Source organism: Lampris incognitus, chromosome 20, assembly GCF_029633865.1.
Source record: "Lampris incognitus isolate fLamInc1 chromosome 20, fLamInc1.hap2, whole genome shotgun sequence".
In the NCBI taxonomy this organism is placed as follows: Eukaryota; Metazoa; Chordata; class Actinopteri; order Lampriformes; family Lampridae; genus Lampris; species Lampris incognitus.
In genome coordinates this window covers 4237584-4250083 of record NC_079230.1, presented here as the reverse complement: position 1 = coordinate 4250083, position 12500 = coordinate 4237584, and the positions used below count along the sequence as shown (strand labels likewise).

The window sequence follows — 12500 nt, the reverse complement described above, 5'->3', positions numbered from 1 at the left end:
AAAAAAATGAACCAACGCCAGCCAGGATGACTGTCAGAACGGCCGGTCTGCATGCTAGCAGTTAGCTTAGCCTGCCCCGCTTCCACCTCCTCTCACACCACCCTCGGTGTTTCCTCTTTGGGTGCAGCGACAGACCAAGCTCTCCCAGCCATCAAACGGACAGTACTGGGCGAGGCCGACGCCAACGTGAGTTGGTGAATCTTCCCACACCGGAAGTGTGCGAAGTGACATATACAAGTATAACACACAGCAAGCTAATCAGCAGTCAGACAGACATTCAGCTTGTCTCACCATTCGTCCATTCTGCCCAGAGTTGAGCTACTACATGACTTCACCCACAGACACACTGTACCCCTCTCTCTCTCTCTCCCCCCTCTCCCCCCCTCTCCCCCCCAACCCACCCCGGCTAAAATCATCTCTACATTTCAAACAAACTAACTAGTTTCCAACATGGGAGACTTGCTTCCAATGTAAAGCTACTAAAGCTACCGAGAAGCTGTTGTCATGTTAACCTGACCCCGACTGCTGCCAAGGCAACATCGACTAGAAGCTGTTGTCATGTTAACCTGACCCCGACTGCTGCCAAGGCAACATCGACTAGAAGCTGTTGTCATGTTAACCTGACCCCGACTGCTGCCAAGGCAACATCGACTGGTGTAAAGACCAACTGGGGACATGCAGTGACCCCCCCCCCCACCCCACCCTCTCTCTCCCCCCCACCCCACCCTCTCTGCTGTGTAAAGATGCTTTGATGAAAAAACAGGAAGTGGTTTGTCTCAGAGGTGGAGCCACCTGCTTCCTCTCTCACTTCCTTATCTGGCCGTAGGTATCCCGGCAACAGCCAATCACAGCCAATCAAATGTTGATAATAGTAGTAGTAATAGTAGTAGGGGTGTGTTTGATTTAGCAGACAAATTTAAATACATCTTTTTTGGTATTTTTACCTTTACTCGACAGTGGCAGTGGAGGGGTAGACAGGAAATGAGGTGGCGAGAGAGAGAGAGAGCGGTATGACACCACAACACAGGTCACTGGCTGGAATTGAACTGGCGACGCTGCGACCGTGTGGCCATGTGGTATGCGCTGTAACTATTTGACAGTGGTGGGTAAGATAAACAAAAACGGCACTCATGTCAAAGTATGGCTACTTTATAATAATGTTTACTCAAGTCGAAGTAAATACAAATAACCACTTGAGTTAGAGTGAAAAGAAGAGAAGTCAATCAGGTCCTCATTAACAATGGTGAGACATACGGTAATTAGGCTTAATGGGGTATGTGCGTGTAATGTTAGTGGGGCAATTGTGTTTCTTTTTGAGAGTTTAAATATTAAGACGTTGTTAGTTCACTCCTCGACGGGGTTCCCAATAGTAGTGTGTAATAATAATAATAATAATAATAATAATAATATACAGGATACACAGGCCACACATGATACACATCCTGTCTGGCCTGGCAGCACTGACCCTGTTCCCTGAAACCTCCACCCACGTGGCCTGTCTGCTGCCTGAGGGTGTTACCCTCCAAGACTCCATTACATCACATTGTGACAACAGCCTGGATAACGGGATGGAAGATTGTAGATGTGGCTCTTCACTTGTCCTGTCCTGTCACTTGTCCACCGCCGCCTCCTCCCCGTCACTCTGCGCCTCCTCCCCATAACTCTGCACCTTCTCCCCGTCACTCTGCACCTTCTCCCCGTCACTCTGCACCTTCTCCCCGTCACTCTGCACCTCCTCCCCGTCAGTCTGCACCTTCTCCCCATCACTCTGCACCTTCTCCCCGTCACTCTGCACCTCCTCCCCATCACTCTGCACCTTCTCCCCGTCACTCTGCTCCTCCTCCCCGTCACTCTGCACCTCCTCCCCGTCAGTCTGCACCTCCTCCCCGTCACTCTGCACCTCCTCCCCGTCAGTCTGCGCCTCCTCCCCGTCACTCTGCTCCTCCTCCCCGTCACTCTGCACCTCCTCCTCCTCCCCGTCACTCTGCGCCTCCTCCCCGTCACTCTGCGCCTCCTCCCCGTCACTCTGCGCCTTCTCCCCATCACTCTGCACCTCCTCCCCGTCACTCTGCGCCTCCACCCCATCACTCTTCGCCTCCTCCCCGTCACTCTGCACCTTCTCCCCGTCACTCTGCGCCTCCTCCCCGTCACTCTGCGCCTCCTCCCCATCACTCTGCACCTCCTCCCCGTCACTCTGCGCCTCCTCCCCGTCACTCTGCGCCTCCTCCCCGTCACTCTGCACCTTCTCCCCGTCACTCTGTGCCTCCTCCCCGTCACTCTGCACCTTCTCCCCGTCACTCTGCACCTCCTCCCCGTCACTCTGCACCTTCTCCCCGTCACTCTGCACCTCCTCCCCGTCACTCTGCACCTCCTCCCCGTCACTCTGCACCTTCTCCCCGTCACTCTGCACCTCCTCCCCGTCACTCTGCACCTCCTCCCCGTCACTCTGCACCTTCTCCCCGTCACTCTGCACCTCCTCCCCGTCACTCTGCGCCTTCTCCCCGTCACTCTGCGCCTCCTCCCCGTCACTCTGCACCTCCTCCCCGTCTCTCTGCACCTCCTCCTCCTCCCCGTCACACTCTGCGCCTCCTCCCCGTCACTCTGCGCCTCCTCCCCGTCACTCTGCGCCTTCTCCCCATCACTCTGCGCCTCCTCCCCATCACTCTGCGCCTCCTCCCCATCACTCTTCGCCTCCTCCCCGTCACTCTGCACCTTCTCCCCGTCACTCTGCGCCTCCTCCCCATCACTCTGCACCTCCTCCCCGTCACTCTGCGCCTCCTCCCCATCACTCTTCGCCTCCTCCCTGTCACTCTGCACCTTCTCCCCGTCACTCTGCGCCTCCTCCCCGTCACTCTGCGCCTCCTCCCCGTCACTCTGCGCCTCCTCCCCATCACTCTGCGCCTCCTGCCCGGACCCGGCTGCAGCAGCTGCTGGGGAGGTTACGCACACAGCAGCGCCACTAACTCCACCCACACCGGGTCCCTCTGATGCAGTTACTACGTCAGCTACGACCGTCTCATCTTTCTCCGAATTACTGTTGAGTTTAGCAGCCTCCAGGTTTATATTCTGTGGGGTTTCGCTTGATTCCCCGTGGCCACTGGCCTCATTACTCCCCCCGCCTCCTCGTTACTCCCCTTGCTTCAGCCACCTGGTCGGCAGCTCCTGCATCCTCCGCTTCTTGCTCGTGTCCCTGCGCTCCAAACCCTTCACACGACCCTAACTTACATACTATGACCATTCTGGCTACGGGCCTAAACCTGCATTATTAGCTGCATGTTTGTGATTCATAAAACCATCAGGCTATGGAATCCGGATCGGCACATCGTGGACCGGTAACGTCGGTCTGATACCCGATGAGTGAATTATATGTCAGCACTGGATCGGCCCCAACTCTAGTAACAGTAGTGAGAAGTGTGTGGCCCGGTGTAACGGAGTAAAAGTACATACGTATATTTTATCCCAAATACATTTGAACAAGAGTAAAATGTATTCTGCAAAACAACCACTCTTACAAGTATAACGTATTAGAATAGTTACTCAGGTACATGTAGTGGAGTAAAAGTAACACACTACTAGCCACTTCTGCCACTCTGCTACGGAGCTGCCTCTTCAAATGTGTCTTTGTCTGCAGCGTTCTGAACTGTGTGTGTGTTTATGCAAGTCAAAGAGTGAGGGAGAGAGAAAGAGAGAGAGCGACAGAGACAGAGAGAGAGAGAGAGAGAGAGAGAGAGAGAGAGAGAGAGTGAGAGAGTCAGAGAGTCAGAGAGAGTGAGAGAGAGAGTGAGTGAGAGAGAGCGACAGAAAGAGAGAGAGAGAGAGCGACAGAGACAGAGAGAGTGAGAGAGAGAGAGAGCGACAGAAAGAGAGGGAGCGACAGAGAGAGAGAGAGAGAGAGAGAGAGAGAGCGACAGAGACAGAGAGAGTGAGAGAGTCAGAGAGTGAGAGAGAGAGTGAGTGAGAGAGAGCGACAGAAAGAGAGAGTGAGAGAGAGAGTGAGTGAGTGAGAGCGACAGAAAGAGAGAGAGCGACAGAGAGAGAGAGAGAGAGCGACAGAGACAGAGAGAGAGCGACAGAGTCAGAGAGAGTGAGAGAGAGAGAGAGAGAGAGAGAGAGAGAGAGAGAGAGAGAGAGAGAGAGCGACAGAAAGAGAGAGAGCGACAGACAGAGAGAGAGAGAGAGAGAAAGAGGGAGAGAGAGAGCGACAGAGACAGAGAGAGAGAGAGAGAGAGAGCGACAGAAAGAGAGAGAGAGAGAGAGAGTGACAGAGAGAGCGACAGAGAGAGAGAGAGAGAGAGAGAGAGAGAGAGAGAGAGAGAGAGAGAGAGAGAGAGAGAGAGAGAGCGACAGAAGAGAGAGAGAGAGAGAGAGAGAGAGAGAGAGAGAGAGAGAGAGAGAGAGAGAGAGAGAGAGAGAGAGAGAGAGAGCTAAGTGGGTAAGAAATTGAGTTTAAGGTAGATTTAAGGTGAGAGTTCACCTGGTCTTAAAGGAGGGGTGAGACTCCTGAGGGAGTGTAAGGTAAGACGAAGCTAAGAGAAACACAAAGGGGGAATAAACTTCAGTTTAAGGTGTTGTTACCTGAGGCTAAGTGGGATGTTGGGCCCCTTAGACTTGAGCAGATCTCTGATTGCGGCAAAACCCAGGGTACCCCTCTGAGAGAGAGAGAGAGAGAGAGAGACAGAGAGAGAGAGAGAGAGAGAGAGAGAGAGAGAGAGAGGGAATAAAAAAAAACCTTTATTATAAAAAAAAACATTTTTCCATGACACAAAATAAGTTCTGTACAGTACAGTTAAAACACAACAATTTCCTCGCCTACTTATAAGTGGAATTATTAAATATTAAGTCATCACCTGCCACAGAACATATTGCATCATTACAGCACCACTTTCTGATAAAGTCACCCATGGATCTCATTCCTTTAAAGAATCTAAAATCAACCCAGACTCTGGCTTTCACCAATGAGATGAGAACAGGAAGTACTTCCTGCCCTGTCCTGTTCTCCACTCTGTTCTTCCTGCTACTGTAGTAGTAGAAGTAGTAGTAGTAGTAGTAGTAGTGTTAGCAGTAGCAGTAGTTTGGCCTATCATACTACCATATTTAGCAGTTGCCACGTAGAGGTGTCAGATTTTTTGTAGTCAACTCCCAGAATGAAGACTGTCCTAGACCAACTCTCACCAAACTGACTAAAAATATTCTTCAGCGCATCAAAAAGGTCGCAGAGTCTTTTGCATCTGTAAAAACAATGAAAAACAGTCTCTACTTCTCCACAAAATGGACATTTACGTGACACTCTGGGGTTGATCACAGAGATCAAACTATTCACTGCAATGGCACCAAGTAGAATTGTCCATTGTAAATCACCAGTGCTTTTCTTTAGAGGTGGTTTATATAAAGCCCTACATACTGGTTTCACCCCACTGCCCACATCTAGTTCTTGTCTCCACACTGTCAACTCTCTCACCCAATTTACATTTGTTCAGTGCTTTCACACAACAATTATATACAGTGTTTCCTTTAACTGTGTACAAGTCCACATATTTACTGTCCATCACATTTAATAAGGTTCCTGAGAATCCATCCAGATTTGGAAAAAAGCCCAGCTCCGGAAATGGATAATTTCCATTAGGAGTGTCCACTCCACCACTGTTCTCCTGCAGCATCATAACCTTCTCCTCCATCAGTCTCTTGATTCACATATTTAAAATGTTCCTGGTCTGTCGAATAGATTGCTGCCCAATAAGAAAAGCCACAGCCTGGGCATTGGTCAGTCCAGGACCAGTTACATCCACTATTCTCCTCAGAGGGATCACTCCAGTGGTGCATAGCATGCTGGTGAGACCCGGTGTTGCACTGTCTTGAACATCCATTCTGGCCCCATTAATGAGAGGCTCTTCCAATAGCCAGTGCAAAGAGCTTGTAGGCTCCAGTCTCTTCCATTTAAATAAATCCCATATCTTAAAAAGTGCTTGATAAAAAGGAGATAATTCACATAGTCTTAAAAAATGAAAATCCATGAAAAACAAAATGCAGTGTCTAAACCCAGACCAGCTGTCCTCCTCAAGATGCTGCTTGTCACATTTCTCCAAACAACATCTTGTAAGATATCTCTGTACAAACTGTAATCTGAATGTAGCTATTCTGCTTTCTATGTGTACTAGACCCCCCCTTCCTCTTTTGGTGGGAACAACACACTCTGGGACACCCAGTGTAACTTGTCCCAGAAAAAAATCCACCAAGATGGCTTGTATTTTTTTGTGTTAGGCCTTTAGGTGGCTCCATGCAGGCCAACCTATGCCACAGAGCAGAAGCTGTCAGGTTGTTAATGACTAGTGCCTTGCCTCTAAAGGACATTTGTGGCTTCAACCATTTCCATTTATTTAACCTTCCTTCTACTCTCTGTACTACGCCCTCCCAGTTCTTCTGGACTATGGTCTCATTGCCAAGGTGCACTCCAAGATATTTGAAACCATCCTTCTTTCATATCAACCCTCCCTGGTAGACTGAGTAGACCCCCCTCCAACTCCCCACTGCCAGTGCTTTACTCTTTTTCCAATGACCTTTCTAGCTGAAACGGTTCCAAAATCTTTAACAATTCCCTTCAGTTTTTTTATCTCTTCCAGGTTTCTGACAAAAACAATGATATCATCTGCATAAGCTGAAAAAAAACGTCTTTTGTTAAAATCCTTTAACAAATAAGTGGTTTGGTATCTAAGGCTCTGCTCTCGGTTGGCTGTCACCCTATCTGTCTATCAGGAAGTTTCAGGTTGCCATTGACAACATTGTGTCCTCAACTGCAGCTATACTTTGTGGCGTTCCGCAGGGTTCAGTCCTTGGTCCCATCCTTTTCTCAATCTACATGTTACCTCTAGGCAATGTGGTTAGCTAGTTCAATTGCATCTCTCACCACTGCTATGCTGATGACATGCAGCTGTATTTATCAGTTAAGCCAAATGATATGGGTAATATTGGTACCCTTCATGACTCTCTGGTTGCTATTAAGGAATGGACGTCACTCAATTTCCTTCTACTCAATTCAGACAAAACTGAGGTTTTCCTTATTGGTTCCAATAAGTTTGTCTCAAAAGTGAAACCCTGTATCGACCCTCTGGCCACCAAAGTTAAACTCTCCTCAAGAAATTTGGGTGTACTCTTTGACCAAAATCTGAATTTCAACCTACACATAAAATAAGCTTGTGCAAACCTGCTTTTTCCAGTTCCGGAACATCGCAAAAATCAAATCAATGCTACCAACCAGAGATCTTGAATTACTAATCCATACTCTAACTCTTCATGCCTTGACTACTGCAATGCTCCTTTCTCCTGTCTAAGCCAAGCAGCCTTGTCCCGCCTGCAACTCATGCAAAATGCTGCTAACCAATACCAATCTCAGATCCCACATCACATCAATCCTTGCATCCCTTCATTGATTTAAGTATAGCATATACTTCAAGATACTGCTTATCACATATAAAGCCCTATATGGTCTTGCCCCTTTGTACATTTCCAAACTTTTGCATCCTTACTCCACTTCTAGGCCACTCAGATCTTCTGACCAGAGCTTTTCTATATCCAACTGTATGTGTATGTTGTCTACTTTTTCTGTATCTATAGCATGTGCAGCACTTTGTAACTTTGTTTTAAAAGGTGCTATACAAATAAACTTACTTACTTACTTCACACTACTTCTTCTTAGACCCTCGCCACAACCACTTTGGAGGAAAGCTCTGAGAGGCTTCGCCTGCATCTATTCATTTTGTTTCTGTCTTTATTGCGATTACAAAGATATTCAAACATGGCTGTATATAGAGAGATGGCAGAGGCAGTGAGACATAGGCTGAATTTATAGATGACCTAAAACTCCCAAACACCAAGAACAGTGATTTCAGAAAAGGCATGAAATGACTGGATGTCCAACATGTTTGTAAAAACAATTGTCTGAACCAGTTCCTTTGATGCCTGAGTCTTTTAGTCTTATTTCTGAGAGAGTGTGGCAGTACTCTCTGATGTCCCACCCCTCAGAATACATACACCAGTTACTTAATACAAGGCTAATTAAGTATCAAGTAACTAATAGCAAACTAATACGAGAAAGAGTTACTTAATAATAACTGTACTATAGTTTCAAAGAATATTTTATTTGCATTGATTATCTGAGGTAAAAAAGACAGAAAAATAAACAGACGGAAGGTCAGACAAATTGAAAATGATAGGAAATTAGAAACACAGACACACAAACATATACACGTTATACATATATACAGTGTACTCACACACATTTCACAGTCACAGAGCACACTGAGATGTTACCTCTCTACCAGGTCACCTCCACTCCAAAAGCATTAGAATCTCTCCGTTGTTATGGTGATAAATAGAAGTTCAGGGGATTACCTTGACATGCACTCAAATCATTACACATACACACACACACACACACACACACACACATACACACACAGAGGCTTACTCAATCATTCTCATTCACAGCAGAAATTTTGATCTGAAATGGTTTTGCTGTGTTAAGTCCTTTTTTATTCTGATTCCTTCAAGAGCAGGCTCCCTCAATTCAATCTCTGTTCACGCCCACAGTGTACTCTATAGACTGTGTCTCAGTGACTTCTATAGACTGTGTCTCAGTGAATTCTATAGACTGTGTCTCAGTGAATTCTATAGACTGTGTCTCAGTGTATTCTACAGACTGTGTCTCAGTGTACTCTACAGACTGTGTCTCAGTGTATTCTACAGACTGTGTCTCAGTGTACTCTACAGACTGTGTCTCAGTGTACTCTATAGACTGTGTCTCAGTGTACTCTACAGACTGTGTCTCAGTGTACTCTACAGACTGTGTCTCAGTGTACTCTATAGACTGTGTCTCAGTGTACTCTACAGACTGTGTCTCAGTGTATTCTATAGACTGTGTCTCAGTGTACTCTACAGACTGTGTCTCAGTGTACTCTACAGACTGTGACTCAGTGAATTCTACAGACTGTGTCTCAGTGTACTCTATAGACTGTGTCTCAGTGTACTCTACAGACTGTGACTCAGTGAATTCTACAGACTGGTCTCAGTGTACTCTACAGACTGTGTCTCAGTGTACTCTATAGACTGTGTCTCAGTGTACTCTACAGACTGTGTCTCAGTGTACTCTACAGACTGTGACTCAGTGAATTCTACAGACTGTGTCTCAGTGTACTCTATAGACTGTGTCTCAGTGTACTCTATAGACTGTGTCTCAGTGTATTCAACAGACTGTGTCTCAGTGTACTCTACAGACTGTGTCTCAGTGTATTCTATAGACTGTGTCTCAGTGTACTCTATAGACTGTGACTCAGTGAATTCTACAGACTGTGTCTCAGTGTACTCTACAGACTGTGTCTCATTGTACTCTACAGACTGTGTCTCAGTGTACTCTACAGACTGTGACTCAGTGAATTCTACAGACTGTGTCTCAGTGTACTCTATAGACTGTGTCTCGGTGTACTCTATAGACTGTGTCTCAGTGTATTCAACAGACTGTGTCTCAGTGTACTCTACAGACTGTGTCTCAGTGTATTCTATAGACTGTGACTCAGTGTACTCTACAGACTGTGTCTCAGTGTATTCTACAGACTGTGTCTCAGTGTACTCTACAGACTGTGACTCAGTGTACTCTATAGACTGTGTCTCAGTGTACTCTACAGACTGTGTCTCAGTGTATTCTATAGACTGTGTGTCAGTGTACTCTATAGACTGTGTCTCAGTGTATTCAACAGACTGTGTCTCAGTGTACTCTATAGACTGTGTCTCAGTGTATTCTATAGACTGTGTCTCAGTGTACTCTACAGACTGTGTCTCAGTGTATTCTACAGACTGTGACTCAGTGTACTCTACAGACTGTGTCTCAGTGTACTCTACAGAGTGTGACTCAGTGTATTCTATAGACTGTGTCTCAGTGTATTCTATAGACTGTGTCTCAGTGTACTCTACAGACTGTGACTCGGTGTACTCTATAGACTGTGACTCAGTGTATTCTATAGACATTGTCTCAGTGTACTCTACAGACTGTGTCTCAGTGTACTCTACAGACTGTGACTCAGTGTACTCTACAGACTGTGACTCAGTGTATTCTATAGACTGTGTCTCAGTGTATTCTATAGACTGTGTCTCAGTGTACTCTACAGACTGTGTCTCAGTGTACTCTACAGACTGTGACTCAGTGTACTCTACAGACTGTGACTCAGTGTACTCTACAGACTGTGACTCAGTGTATTCTATAGACTGTGTCTCAGTGTACTCTACAGACTGTGTCTCAGTGTACTCTACAGACTGTGACTCAGTGTACTCTACAGACTGTGTCTCAGTGTACTCTACAGAGTGTGACTCAGTGTATTCTATAGACTGTGTCTCAGTGTACTCTACAGACTGTGTCTCAGTGTACTCTACAGACTGTGTCTCAGTGTACTCTACAGACTGTGACTCAGTGTACTCTACAGACTGTGTCTCAGTGTACTCTACAGAGTGTGACTCAGTGTACTCTACAGACTGTGTCTCAGTGTACTCTACAGAGTGTGACTCAGTGTATTCTATAGACTGTGTCTCAGTGTATTCTATAGACTGTGTCTCAGTGTACTCTACAGACTGTGTCTCAGTGTACTCTACAGACTGTGACTCAGTGTACTCTATAGACTGTGTCTCAGTGTACTCTATAGACTGTGTCTCAGTGTACTCTACAGACTGTGTCTCAGTGTACTCTATAGACTGTGTCTCAGTGTACTCTATAGATTGTGTCTCAGTGTACTCTATAGACTGTGTCTCAGTGTACTCTACAGACTGTGACTCAGTGTACTCTACAGACTGTGACTCAGTGTACTCTACAGACTGTGTCTCAGTGTACTCTATAGACTGTGTCTCAGTGTACTCTACAGACTGTGTCTCAGTGTACTCTACAGACTGTGTCTCAGTGTACTCTATAGACTGTGTCTCAGTGTACTCTACAGACTGTGTCTCAGTGTATTCTATAGACTGTGTCTCAGTGTACTCTACAGACTGTGTCTCAGTGTACTCTACAGACTGTGACTCAGTGAATTCTACAGACTGTGTCTCAGTGTACTCTATAGACTGTGTCTCAGTGTACTCTACAGACTGTGACTCAGTGAATTCTACAGACTGGTCTCATTGTACTCTACAGACTGTGTCTCAGTGTACTCTATAGACTGTGTCTCAGTGTACTCTACAGACTGTGTCTCAGTGTACTCTACAGACTGTGACTCAGTGAATTCTACAGACTGTGTCTCAGTGTACTCTATAGACTGTGTCTCAGTGTACTCTATAGACTGTGTCTCAGTGTATTCAACAGACTGTGTCTCAGTGTACTCTACAGACTGTGTCTCAGTGTATTCTATAGACTGTGTCTCAGTGTACTCTATAGACTGTGACTCAGTGAATTCTACAGACTGTGTCTCAGTGTACTCTACAGACTGTGTCTCATTGTACTCTACAGACTGTGTCTCAGTGTACTCTACAGACTGTGACTCAGTGAATTCTACAGACTGTGTCTCAGTGTACTCTATAGACTGTGTCTCGGTGTACTCTATAGACTGTGTCTCAGTGTATTCAACAGACTGTGTCTCAGTGTACTCTACAGACTGTGTCTCAGTGTATTCTATAGACTGTGACTCAGTGTACTCTACAGACTGTGTCTCAGTGTATTCTACAGACTGTGTCTCAGTGTACTCTACAGACTGTGACTCAGTGTACTCTATAGACTGTGTCTCAGTGTACTCTACAGACTGTGTCTCAGTGTATTCTATAGACTGTGTGTCAGTGTACTCTATAGACTGTGTCTCAGTGTATTCAACAGACTGTGTCTCAGTGTACTCTATAGACTGTGTCTCAGTGTATTCTATAGACTGTGTCTCAGTGTACTCTACAGACTGTGTCTCAGTGTACTCTACAGACTGTGACTCAGTGTACTCTACAGACTGTGTCTCAGTGTACTCTACAGAGTGTGACTCAGTGTATTCTATAGACTGTGTCTCAGTGTATTCTATAGACTGTGTCTCAGTGTACTCTACAGACTGTGACTCGGTGTACTCTATAGACTGTGACTCAGTGTATTCTATAGACATTGTCTCAGTGTACTCTACAGACTGTGTCTCAGTGTACTCTACAGACTGTGACTCAGTGTACTCTACAGACTGTGACTCAGTGTATTCTATAGACTGTGTCTCAGTGTATTCTATAGACTGTGTCTCAGTGTACTCTACAGACTGTGTCTCAGTGTACTCTACAGACTGTGACTCAGTGTACTCTACAGACTGTGTCTCAGTGTACTCTACAGAGTGTGACTCAGTGTATTCTATAGACTGTGTCTCAGTGTACTCTACAGACTGTGTCTCAGTGTACTCTACAGACTGTGACTCAGTGTACTCTACAGACTGTGTCTCAGTGTACTCTACAGAGTGTGACTCAGTGTACTCTACAGACTGTGTCTCAGTGTACTCTACAGAGTGTGACTCAGTGTATTC

At 46.1% G+C, this 12500-nt stretch overlaps 1 protein-coding gene across 1 annotated transcript in view; it reads right to left on the bottom strand.

Moving 5' to 3' along the window:
* LOC130130942 (type II inositol 3,4-bisphosphate 4-phosphatase-like) overlaps positions 1 to 12500 on the bottom strand; it is a 52213-nt gene that overhangs the window by 25853 nt on the left and 13860 nt on the right. Inside the window, exon 3 of the mRNA XM_056300807.1 lies at positions 4576 to 4649. Within this exon, the coding sequence (XP_056156782.1) occupies positions 4576 to 4649 (74 nt within the window). The remainder of the gene's footprint in view (positions 1 to 4575; positions 4650 to 12500) is intronic.